The 12,629-nt window shown below is 37.0% G+C and overlaps 1 protein-coding gene across 2 annotated transcripts in view; it reads right to left on the bottom strand.

Moving 5' to 3' along the window:
* GAD2 (glutamate decarboxylase 2) overlaps nucleotides 1-12,629 on the bottom strand; it is a 78,383-nt gene that overhangs the window by 27,883 nt on the left and 37,871 nt on the right. For both annotated transcript variants that reach the window (XM_008057163.2, XM_021711882.1), the window contains 3 exons: nucleotides 4,819-4,873; nucleotides 3,236-3,352; nucleotides 398-462 (listed from right to left, as the gene is read on the bottom strand). In XM_008057163.2, the coding sequence (XP_008055354.1) occupies nucleotides 398-462; nucleotides 3,236-3,352; nucleotides 4,819-4,873 (237 nt within the window). The remainder of the gene's footprint in view (nucleotides 1-397; nucleotides 463-3,235; nucleotides 3,353-4,818; nucleotides 4,874-12,629) is intronic.

The following is a 12,629-nucleotide window of genomic DNA, read 5'->3' as shown; positions in this document are numbered from 1 at the left end:
AACACGGATAAGTTACAAGGTGATTTTCTGTTTTGCAAAAGTATTTATTGATTTTTTAAGTAGTAGATGTTATCCTTTTATGGAACATGATAGCTATGGGTCTTTTCCTACAAAAATGTGGACTGCCTGCAGGTTTTAAACAATTTTGGTGGCTGGATCCCAGAATCTCTATGTCTAAGAGACATTCCACCTGAGTCACTTGATGGGGTATTTGATTTTTTTGTTGTTATTTTCACATAATAGTCACAAGTATTATACCACATATGGCAAGGAACACAGGTCGGAATAGAGCGGGCTCAACAGCATTCCGAGAGTTCCTGGAAATTGAGTGTAATTTGCTTTTCACATTTAGCTTTTAACAACATAAAATGTTGTTAACAAGAAAAATACAACATACCTCTCCACGCCACTTAGTTTCCACTTGTGTTTTCGGGACATTAATAATCCACCACCCCAAGCTGCCTGAAAAAGAAGATCATAAGAGGAAAAAGGTAGCAGACTGTCATCGCCTAGATTTCTATAGCTTGATGTCTTCCAGATTGATAAGAGTCTCATAAGGTGAAAATGATCTCCTTGTCCCCAGCATAGCAGGTTGGTGGCTTCTTCTGGCCCTAGACCTTCAAAGTTTTAATGGAAAGCCTTTCTAAAATCTCAGATTCTATCCTATATTTATATAGGTGTAAGGAGCCAAACACATTTTCCCAGTATGCTCCAGATGGAGAAAGATCCCCCTAACTCACTACCACTACTGTGAGTCCTGATAAAGCCCAAGTTCTCAGCATAGAAACCCCATGATCTCCATAGTTCTAAGTAGAGGAGATGGGCTGCAGACCATGAAACAACTTCCAAGCTTCAGGGAAAACCCTTTTGACAAGTCTGGATGATTTCAGAGGGAGCTTTGCTACCCTTCCCCTCGCCTTTTAAAACTGATATTTAATTTTGGATAATTTCTATGTCCAAAAAAATCACCAAAAATTTACAAGCAGGAAAGATTTGTATCAGTCAGTTAGCTGAGCAATTAGAACACATCCCTTAACAATTTGTATTCAAGTCTGAAGATCTGAATTGGCATAGTAATCTTCTTTAATGTCAAGATGAGATTCATTTGAAAATGTTAACATTCCTTAACCTGTGTGTAAAAACAACCTGGGATAGTTTTAAAGGAAAAAAAAAACACCTGCTATGATACAGTCACTTTTCCCCTTTTTGTTGTAATTTCAGTTCTTTTATACTTTGTAAAATTATCCTACTTCCAAATGTGTAATATTTAAATTTTTTTCTTGTTTAATGTTAAAGCTAATAAGAATGAATCAATGAACCTTAAAACTAATAAGAATAAGTGTTAAGTTTGATATGTTTCAAAGAAAAATGAATACAACTGGTTAAAAGATTCCCTAGTTCTAATTTAAGTAGAAAGCCTGGAGGAAAGGCCATAGCATCCGCTGGTTCAGGACACACAGACATTATTATGTTTAAAGTTTTCAGGTAGTTCTCTTCTTGAATCAGCCAACAAGACCTAGCAGGCTTTCCAGTTCTGAGATCCAAGTCACTGATGGTACCTGAGTTGTTTAATCTTTCCTCAGGGTTTTTGTGTATAACAAGAAGGGGTCTCTGGTAGCCTAATAAACAATTCACACTGGGAATCAGGGAAGGAAAACAAGATTGGTAATCACTCTGCAGGATAAATTTGGAATTATGGAAGTGAACCCAGCTTAGTCTGTAGAAGTTTTCTGCTTCTAAAGGAAGAGGAATTAATTTGTTCTGAGTACTTATTATAAAGCCAAAATGATCTAAGGCCATGCTACTCGAAGTGTAGCCCCATAGCAACATAAAAATCTTGCACCATAATGTATATCAACTTATAAATTCTTCCACTGAGAAAGAAAAAATATATCAGCTGAGCTAAACATTGTGCTTAGTTTATGATTAGTGAGGATTTGGCACAAACTTCTTATCTTATCACAGGTCATTAACAAACAGTTTGCCTATGGCAACTGATCTTTGAACTACACTTTGAGTAATACTGATCTAGACTTAAATTCTTTCCATTCATCCTTCAAGAAATTGACACGTTTTCATTTGAAAATGTTCTGGTGGGCACATCTCCATTATTGTTTAGTGGGAGAAGGCCTGGAGTTAAAACATCTCAAATATAATTTATCTTTTTAGCTGACCAAGCTAAGGAAATTGGTCTGCATTCCCAGTAAGTTGTCAAGTCTGTTTTTCTTTCTATATACAAGGAAGGACCTCCCCAAACCAGAATTTACTTATAACAATTGTGTATTTATTCTTTAAGTTCCAGTCACCTTTAAAGTACTCTCCATTTGATGCAATATGCTTATCGAGATGCTTTTTCCACTGCTCAAAACGGTTTTTGAACTCGTCAATTTTGATGCCTTTTTGTGCTTCTGCTGTTTTTTGTTTCACCTCTTCAACATCAGCAAATCGTTTCTCTTTGAGGACTTGTTTCATCCAGGGAAACCAAAAAAACTGCCAGCGTGAAATCAGGTGATAGGGAGGGTGGGGCATGGGGGTCATGCCATTTTTGGTCAAAACCTGCTGAACACTCACCGCAGGGTGGGCAGGTGTGTTGTGTGGTGGAAGAACCAGTTACCTGTTTGCCACAACTCGGAACGTTTCTTCCACAAATCAACTCTCACAACAATGCTAGCTGGTACACTGATGCTGATGGGTTCCTAGAAACTTACCTAGTGAAGGAGGCCTGTACTACAAGGGGCTCACCTTCCAAAAGACATTTATATTTTGGGGGGTTCACCCTTGTATATGAATACCTAACTGGAGCTTGAGTTTTTATCCTCAGGGTTTCCTATATACATGCAACTCCTTTGTACCCTCTTGATCATTCTTTTAAGGGAGGAAGATCTGCATATGTGTGACTGTGTATGCACGCTGAATTCTTCCATGGATACAATGGTTTAATGAATTGAGAACTGAGTACTCAGCTTGGGTACCAATCATAGAAATAAAAATATTACCAAATCAGGATCATTAAGGCATAATCAGCCTCGGGCTGTTTCTAGTGCATGTTATGTACCGTGTGAGTTGTATGCTAATTTTTCTCTGCTATCTTTAAAAGCTTAAATATCACTATTTTGAAAATAATCTGAACAAGTAAAAAAAAAAAAAAAGAGAGAGAAAACAAATTTCCTTCCATGAGCCCCAGATGAAAAATGTGCAAGGACATTCTAGCAGCCAGTCCCTAAGAGATACTTACATCCACATGCATCCAGATCTTATATTTTTTGCAGATGTCAGCGACGGCTAAGAGGGGGTCAAAGGCTCCATACACAGTGGTTCCAGCCGTGGCACTCACGAGGAAAGGAACAAATCCCTATGCAAATAAGAAGACCCAAAAAATGTAAAACAGGGGTTTAAAGATTTTTTTTTTGGGGGGGGTGCCGAAACCCAGAGGTGACAAAGATTCTTTTTAAAAGCTGACGAAAAATAATGAAGCTCTCCCCCAGCACACACATCTGCATTCTGGGGACCATGAAGAGGGTTATTTACACCCTGGGGCCTGATATGAATCATTGTTCACTCTCTGGAATCTCAGTTCTCCAGAGCATGCTGTGGACCTTGACTGTGTCCTATGAGAACAGACATTCAGCTTCTCCGAGGAGGCTACACTGAACCCAGAGGTTGTCAGTGATGTCCACAAATCATTTTTATATTCCAGATAGACTTTCTGGCCCCTGTTACTCCCTCTGCTCACTATCTAGTTTCCTTTCTTCCTAACAGGGCCTCTGAGCTTACCAAATCCCCAGGTAGAAGAATGAAGAGAAGAAACTCTGACCAGTCCATTATTTCTAATTGAAAAATGCCCAAATAATATATCTGGCACCTCAGAGGGGAGGGCTCACATGGGATAAAGCAATCTGAGTAGTCCTCAGTCTCTCTAGCCATGGCTAAATGGAAACAGAGTGACATAACAGGCTGTTGCTGGAAGAAGGCAGAATGCCACAAACAAAATTAACCAAGTCACTAATTCTGTAAGGACTCCGTCCCATTGGTTTGCAGAACATGATGTTACAGAGTCAGTCTTTAGGTGGCAGCAAAGATTTAATCTTGTAGTTGATGTTACTAGATGCAGTTCTAGTACCTGTACAAGAACCAGGCAAACTTACAACTGCTGCTTTAAGGGGTGGCGGTGGGGGACGGGTGGTGGTGTCATATGAAAAGAGATAATTATTCCTGAGTTTACAATAATAAAATGCATGTGCATGTTGTTAAACCAGGAACCGTAGATTATATCTATTAAAAGATAAACAGCTCTAAGAACAAACTTTCTAATTTACGAACCGTCTGGGAAAGTAACTGACTCTCTAGGGCTTTGTGGGAACCTTTGGCAGGTCTTCAGTACTTGTTACTTTTAAAAAGGGTTTTAAATTGCTTCCTGCAAAATATGATCATATCAGCTTGCACCTAGATAGGAAAGAATCAGCCCCTTTCAAATAACTATGCAATAGTAACTCACATATGCTGCATCAGCTTTCTGATATTCCCATTTGTGCAAAAAGATCTTTCTAATGTGTGTGTGTTTAATGGTAACCCTCAACACCTAGGAAGACAAATGTTTTGGAAACCCATACAATGTCTCTGTATATAATATTAATTCAGTAATTTTAACTTTTCCAAGGCAGCTCTGAGCAGTTTCTAACTCAGAGAAATAAATAATGATGAATGCAGAATTCTATATTCTCATTAAACATGGGAGATTGAAGTTTAGATTCTCTTTTTAAAATAAAAGTGAATGGAAATAAAAACATATGCTGGATAAAGCTACCTAAGGAAACTTACTTTCTGTTTGACTTCAAGGATCCTTCTTTCAAGATCAGATGGCATCATTTTCCCTCTGGGGAAAAAACACACACACACACACACACACACACACACACACACACATATATATATATATTACATATGTTATAGATTTGCTTTGAGTAATTTACCTTGTTGTCTATATAATATAAGCAGCCACATAAGGGTAAAGTATAACCCTAAACCATTGATAATAATGCTCAGTTAAAACAACTCTGTTTCCAAGAAGAAATGCATTTACCTGCCTGAATGATGAATGACTGTAGTTTCTGGCACATTTTGGAGACTCCTGAGTACACTGTGTTGTTCTCTATAGAACAGCCTTAATGTCTTTCTACTCTATACAGAACCCTATTTTTAAGGGTTCATTTTCTTAATTCAGTTAAAACAAACCTGATTTGGACCAAGACATTTGGCAATGAAAGAAGAACTTACATTTTTTTTATTCCAGATATTTTAATGAATTGACCTGCAATCTTATATTAGATGAAATATCAAGAAGAGAAAATCCATGCTGAAACATTTGAATGAAAATATGAAGACAAAAAGCTGCATTTCAAGTGCTAAAAATATAAAGCAGGCCAGGATCTCATGGGCTCAAGTTTCCAACAGTTAGATAGAAAGTTATTAGAGAAATAAGCACCCTTTCATTACAAAAATTTGTTTCCTAAAATAAAAACACAGATAGTACTTTGCTTACTATTATGATAATTGGAGGAGTTGATTTCTACAAGAAGCTAGATGTGTAATCTTAATCAAATCACTTAATTTCCTGTGCCAAATATCCCTGGAAAATAGTCTCCCTTATGGCGTTATGAGGATTAAATGTTATTAATTAAAATGAATTTTATTATTATTATTATTATTTTGAGTCAGAGTCTTACTCTGTTGCCTAGGGAGTGCAGTGGCATGCCCACAACCACCACAGCCTCAACTTGCTGGGTTCAGGAGATCCTGCCACCTCAAACTTTCAAGTAGCTAGAAACACAGGCATGTACACCATGCCCAGCCAATTAATTGTTTATTTATTTATTGTAGAGATGAAGTCTTACAAAGTTGCCCAGGTAGGTCTTGAACTCCCGGGCTCTGGTAATTCTCTCACCTCTGCCTCCCAAAATGCTGGGATTACAGGCATGAACTGCTGTGCCTGGCTCAAAATGAATTTTAAAAGGGCTTGGTACATGGTAAGCATTCAATAAGTGTTAGCTTTAATTGTTGAGATTGTTTTCTATGCAGTGTGACACTCCTATTTCTAGAGTTTGGAGGGGAAAAAACAGACAAAAAACAGAGTAGTTGCATGGTACTAGAGGCAGTGAAATATTCTTTAAACCAAAATAGACTTCTCGAGGTTGCTAAAAGGGCCAAACTTCACAGAAGAGTCATTGATCTAGGTTTCTAAGAGATTACTCGGAAAAATAACTTATGTTAGAGGTGATTATCACAATAAGTGGTTGGAGAATGCTATCGACATTTAGTGAGTAGCGAATGGGGTTCTGGTCCTTGTCGCTAATTCAACAGCACATCTGTAGCTTTTCCTGTGAGTTCAGATGCACAACAAGCATTGAATTACTTCATTGTAGTTTCTAGTGTTGTTTTACCTAAGATTTTCCACATTTAAATATGTTATTTTATTACAAATCACTTCTTAAACATTTCTTCATTAAAAAAATAATTTGGGCATTATAGAGTGAGTAGGGAAGTGATATTTTCTATCATTTTTATTTCAGTTTAATAAAGGTGGTGTGACAACATAATTGTAATGTATAGCAGACATTAAATCTCAAAGCATTGAGAATCACAGATTTAGGTGACACTGTTTCCCAAAGAAAGGCAATTACCAGGACAAGAGTAATGGACAATTATTCATGATTAGTTTGTAAGGCTGGAAAGGATCTTATAGGTACATATGGCTCAGATTCAGAGCAGCCCACCTTTGGGGGAACTTCTGTGAGACAGAAGGATGGAAGGGAGAATGGTGTGTTGGGAGAAAGAAACCCTAGAGAGCATGTCACTCCTTACATTCCTCCCTACATGTCACAGCTTTGCCTGGGGCCTCCCTGAAAGCAGAGATTTTCAACCTCTTCTAGATTAGGCTGTACTAAAGCACTTTGTTCCAGCCCTGATGTAGACAAATATGTTCAAATTTCAGAGAAAATTTGGGTATTATGTTTATCTTTTACATAAAATTTAAGTACATTATAATTGCCACAGTATTTTTGCAGGTAAACATGGAAATTGGGAGAGAGAATTCTTAGAAATTGTTTTGCAAATCTCAAATTTTACCAAAGTTTTCCACAAGCTAAACACCTTGCCTTAGAGAATTTTCAGTACTCTAGTTTGATAATCACTAATTATATCACTAATCATGACACTCATCTGATCACATTAGGGCATCTTGTTAAGATAAGGCAGTAAGATGTCACTGAGAAGTCAGAGATTAGGGTACATTAGAATTGGAAGTGGTTTAAGAACTGATTCTAGTTGAACCTTCTCATTTTTCAAATAGGCTAACAGGCTGAGAGATGAAATAACTACCTAAGATCCAATGCTGGTAAAAAAAAAAAGGCCGGGTTTTAACTGGAAATAAAATGCAAAGCTTCCAGAACAAACTTGAAGGGGTCAAACATATAGGAAACCTATTTGGAAAGGTTTTAAGATAAGATAAAACTTTCAGATAATATCTGATTTTCATTAATCAGAGGTGTCCGTCAAGCCTGCCAGGAAAACAATAATGAGCATATAGTCTGTTTCATTCTTTTATCAGCGAGCCACGAGCAGGAGGAGGGCATGGGTTGTCAAATCATTGACTCCAAGTGTTCAATTTTGGTAGCCTGGAAAGAGATGGGTATCGCTCTAATGTGTCTTTATTTGTTTTGTCATCTTAAGAAGAAGCCAAAGCCCAACATACAACAGGTGGTAGACCAATATTTGTTGAAAAATATTAGAAGGAAAAGAAAATTAGAAAGATGAGTTTAACCAAAGAATATTAATATGTTTACTTTAGTGTCTGACCAGACAGTGAGTGTGGGGGACCTCTATGGACAAAACCTTTCATCTTTTGGTCTATCTTAGAATTGGTTGAATAACTTTAGAACTCTGGTTCTTCAAATTTGGTGTGCATAACAATAACTTAAGTACCTTTTAAAATGCAGATTCCTCGGCCCCATTCTTGGGGATTTTTATTCAGTAGGTCAGCATAGGGTTCAGGAATTAATTATTCCATAAACATTTATTGAGCACTTATTATATGCCAAGCACTGTTATAGGAACTGGAGTACCAGGGTAAACAGGACAGCTTCTACTCTCCAAGGCTTACATGCTAGCAAAGAAGACAAACAATAAACGAATAAACAGACAAATATGCAGAGGAGTCTGCATTTCTATTAAATATCCAGATGATTCTGATATAGGCAGATTGAAGTCCATATGTTGAGAAACCCTGCTTTAGACCTGGACATTTTAGCCTGGGAGGTATTTAAATAATTGTGCAACATGCTAGTTAAGTGCTTTTCATATGACCCATGGTTGGAGCCCATCGTGGCAGGAGGGCAGTGAGCAGGAGAACTCTGGATGTAGCATTGTACATCCTCTGCCTGTCCATATGTTGTTGGGTGAGAGGTCGTTGGGTGACAGCCAGCTGACTATCCTCTGAGGATTCAAAGCTATCTGGCAAGTCCTGCCTTTTCTGCACAATCATCTCCTGGTGCCTGGGAGACTTTGGTTGATAGCTACCAAATATTTGATGTCTGGCCCCAAAGTTTCTCTAGAGTATAAATGTGTTCCTGTAATATGTACACATCTAGCCTTTGTGCTCACAGTTAAGTAGCTACTGATGCTTTGTAACACTGCTCTCAATTAGTCGTTAGTGTTTATGAAGGGACCATTGAACCAGATTGCTGCTTTGGATGTGGCTGCTTTGCATAGAGATTTTGGGTAGGTTTTGGCTATAGGGTCAGATAGTTCCACAAAGTTGCCTGGGCAATATCCCAGATAGAATGACAGACTAAACCACCAGCTGGAAAGATCTTTTCTTTGTGGGAAGAAGCAAAAGACACAAATTATACTTTGGACTGTGGGCCTAGATACATGCCTATATTAACCATGGCTCCAAAGGAAAGAACTATCTTATTATAAGCAGCAGATTACTAGAGAGTCTATACATCTAGGTAGGCTTAAACCTGTCACATTTGGGGTGTTGAGTCATTGGTTGATCTTGTTCCTTGCTGAAACTGTAGAGATTCTACCAGCCTTTCCTAAGTGAGTAGGGTTTGGGCTCTGTTCAAAGAAATGTGTGCAAAGAAGGCGGTTCCTTCCTGTTAGAAACTGACTAACATTACATTATAGCAACACCACCAGCAGTGATAATGAATGACCAGTTTCAGATGCAGAGACTGCACTGAGCCTAACAACTTGATCCTTGCTCTTCCTGCCAACCCTAAAAGAGAGTTATTTTAGCACTTAACGTTGCAGATTAGGCAACTGAGGCTAAGGGGGGCAGTTGACTATGGCTAAAAGCTTGTAATGTGGAGATAGGACAATGGGTTCCTGCCCCAGATCCTATGCTAACTCTGTGTACTTGAAGAATTAAGTTCTTCTTTTTACTCATAAGGTGATAATAGTACTTGTCTCACAAGGTTTGTATGAGAATTAAATGAGATAGTCAGTATAAACAACATAAACCACTAAGTATAAAACTCTGCCTAGTGTATAGTAGCCACTCAATACCTGTTTGATAGTTTTGTTGTTCTAGCAGTAGTACTAGCATTGTGTGGCTTGCAGAATGTCACACAGCTAGCAGGAGGCAGATTTCAAACATAGAGCTGTCTGATATAAAAACCCAGATTCGTGGCATTGTACAACTAACTACCTTAACTTAACAAGAAGGTTTTGAGGTTAAGTTTCAGAAATACAATAATATGCAAAATTTCCATAAGATTTTCTGGAAGCCCCTGAATTGAGTAGTTCCTTGACCCCAATTCGTATTGCTATCAGCACTGGCTAGTAAATATAGAAAACATGTAACCTCATCCTAAGACACATATGATGATGTTCTTCTTTATAGTGTAGCACCCAAATGCTATAGGAGTAACAAAAACCTACTAGATTTTTGTTTGTTTTTGTTTTTTAGCTAGTCAGGGCTAAGCAAAACTATGCTTCTATCAAGATTGCAATATAAAGACAGTAAGGAGAGTTCATGGACTCAGGTGAATCTTCACATCGCCCAGACTGTGTGGTGACTAGGGAAACTGGACAAACTAACTTGGGGGAAAAATTGTCAACTATAAATTGCAGAGCATCAGTGCAAATTACCAGAGAGTTCCCCTGGGGAAAAGAGCTCCCTGTGTCTTTATGTGACTAATGGGGGTAGCCTGTCTTAGGCCCCTAAGATAAATGGACAAACCGAGGGCAAAAGTGATAATTTAGAAGTACTGGTATTACAGAACCAAGCCCTTTGCAAGTAACTTTACTGTAATTATGAGATGTGAACTTCCTTGGTCCCTTTAATATATAGTTTGACTTGAAAAAACAATTTTAACTGCAATGATCAACCATGTTTTTCTCTTTCAAGATTTGTTTTCCAAAATGCACAATGATATCGCTTAGCATCATGGTCAGGTTATGGGAGCAGGACATTTTTGGTGATTTTTTTTCATAATTCTAGTAATATTTATTCTTTTCATTGATCTGCTCCAGAAGCATTTATTTAACACACACACTGTCACGATACAACTATCTAAGTGATATGTAACTGGTGACTTCAACCATGATGTGGTAAGGGGCTATTTTCTTTTTAAATATAAAACTTCCTTATTGCTGCCATTGAGGGCTGGTATGAGAGCTGACAGGGAAGTATATGGTGAGGGAAATTGCATGGGCAAGAAGGTATGCTGACAATTTCACGTCACCCCTCTTTCTCCCCAAACTACTACCACTCTTCCCTGAACATGTCTGTAGAAAGAAAAAAGAAGATTATGACAACAGGCCCAAGTTACAATGTGAGAAACCATGCTTGGCTATTCTAAATAACTTTGAGTACAGGAGAAAACCAAAACAGCAATTATAGAACATTCAAAATGAATGACATGAGAATACTACATTAAAAGGACCAGAAGCATCCTAAATCATTATCAGAGGAAAACATATAGTGCTAAATGCTTTTGAAATTAAATAACAGAGGCTAAAAACAACTAAACTAAATATTTAATCCAAGAAGCTAGGGAAACAACAACAACAAGGCAGGGAGAAAGAAGAAATGAATTTTTCAGTGGATTAGTCAGCTTAATAAAAGTAAACTTAACTAATAAATCTAAAAGCTGGGACATTAAAAAATCAATGGATACACAAATATCTGCTTAGTCTAATAAAGAAAAGAGAGAAAATATAACATTTGAAATGAGAAAGGAGGTTATAGATAAATATACTTTAGTATTATAAAAGAATTCTAAAAAAGATTTATCCCAATCTTAAAATTTTGAGGAAATAAATACTTTTCCCTAGAAAAATGTAAACTAAAAGAATTGATTTTAAAATATATTTAAAAATTTGGAAAAAGTAAATAACCAAAAAATAAGTGAGAGGAAAGTTGTCAAAGAACTGCCCCCCCACCAGTGCCAGGCCCAATGAGATGCCAGGCCCAGATGAAGAATTTTAACAAGTCTACTATTGGCAGGTAATACTCTCTAAACACTTATAGAAAAGTCAGTAAAAAAGGTGCAGAATTCATTTAATGAAACTGGTAACTCTGAAAGCAAAACCTGTCAAAGACAGCCCAGAGAAACCTACAGAAATATCTTACAAATACAAGTACAAGAATCCTGAATATAATACTGGAAAATATAATCCAGAAGGAAATTAAATATTAGCATAGGATCATATAAGATTTGTTCCAAGAATGCAAAGGTGTGAACTATTAGGAAATCTTTTTAGTACAACTCATCCTATCAATAGATCAAAGTTAGAAAGTCTTGTCATCTCAATTGATGTGTGAAAGGCATTTTATGCAAGTCACATCCACACCAGAAGAGAAATAAATGGGGTTGTGGAGAAAGAAGGGGGAAGAGAAGAAGGTAGGAAGAGAGAAGAAGAAAAAACAATTCTTGGTAAATTAAGAAAATGAGTGCACTTCTTTAACATGATAAAGAACATCTACTTCAAACCAAGAGTCAACATCATATCTAAATGCAAAATCCTAAATAAATTTTCATTAAATTTAGAAACAAGAGCATTAATTTTAAAGAAACAGAACATTTGAACAGACCAACAATCAATAAGGAGACTGAATCAATAATAAAAAAACCTCCCATCAGAGAATAGCCCAGGACCAAATAGCTTCACTAGATAATACTACCAAACATTTAAAGAAGGATTCATAACCATCCTTCTCAAATTCTTTCAAGTAATTGAGGAGGAAGAAACATTTCCAAATTCATTTTACAAGGCCAGTATTACACTGATACAAAAGCCAGACGAGGATACTATAGGAAAAGAAAATGATAGGCCAATATCCCTGATGAATACAGATGCAAAAATTCTCAACAAAATACTAACAAACCAAATTCAATAGCCCTTTAAAAAGATCATAAACCATGATCACGTGGGATTTATCCCTGGGATGCAAGGATGGTTAAACATTTGCAAATCAGTAAATGTGATACACCACATTAACAGAACGAAGGATAAAAATCAGATGATCATCTCAATAAATGCAAAAAAAGCATTTGAAAATATTCAACATCTTTTCTTTTTTTTTTTTTTTTTTTTGAGTTGGAGTCTCACTCTGTTGCCCAGAT

The sequence above is a fragment of the Carlito syrichta genome, unplaced genomic scaffold, assembly GCF_000164805.1.
Source record: "Carlito syrichta isolate Samal-C Ts95f unplaced genomic scaffold, Tarsius_syrichta-2.0.1 Scaffold302821, whole genome shotgun sequence".
Taxonomy (NCBI): domain Eukaryota; kingdom Metazoa; phylum Chordata; class Mammalia; order Primates; family Tarsiidae; genus Carlito; species Carlito syrichta.
This window is presented reverse-complemented; position numbering and strand designations above follow the sequence as displayed.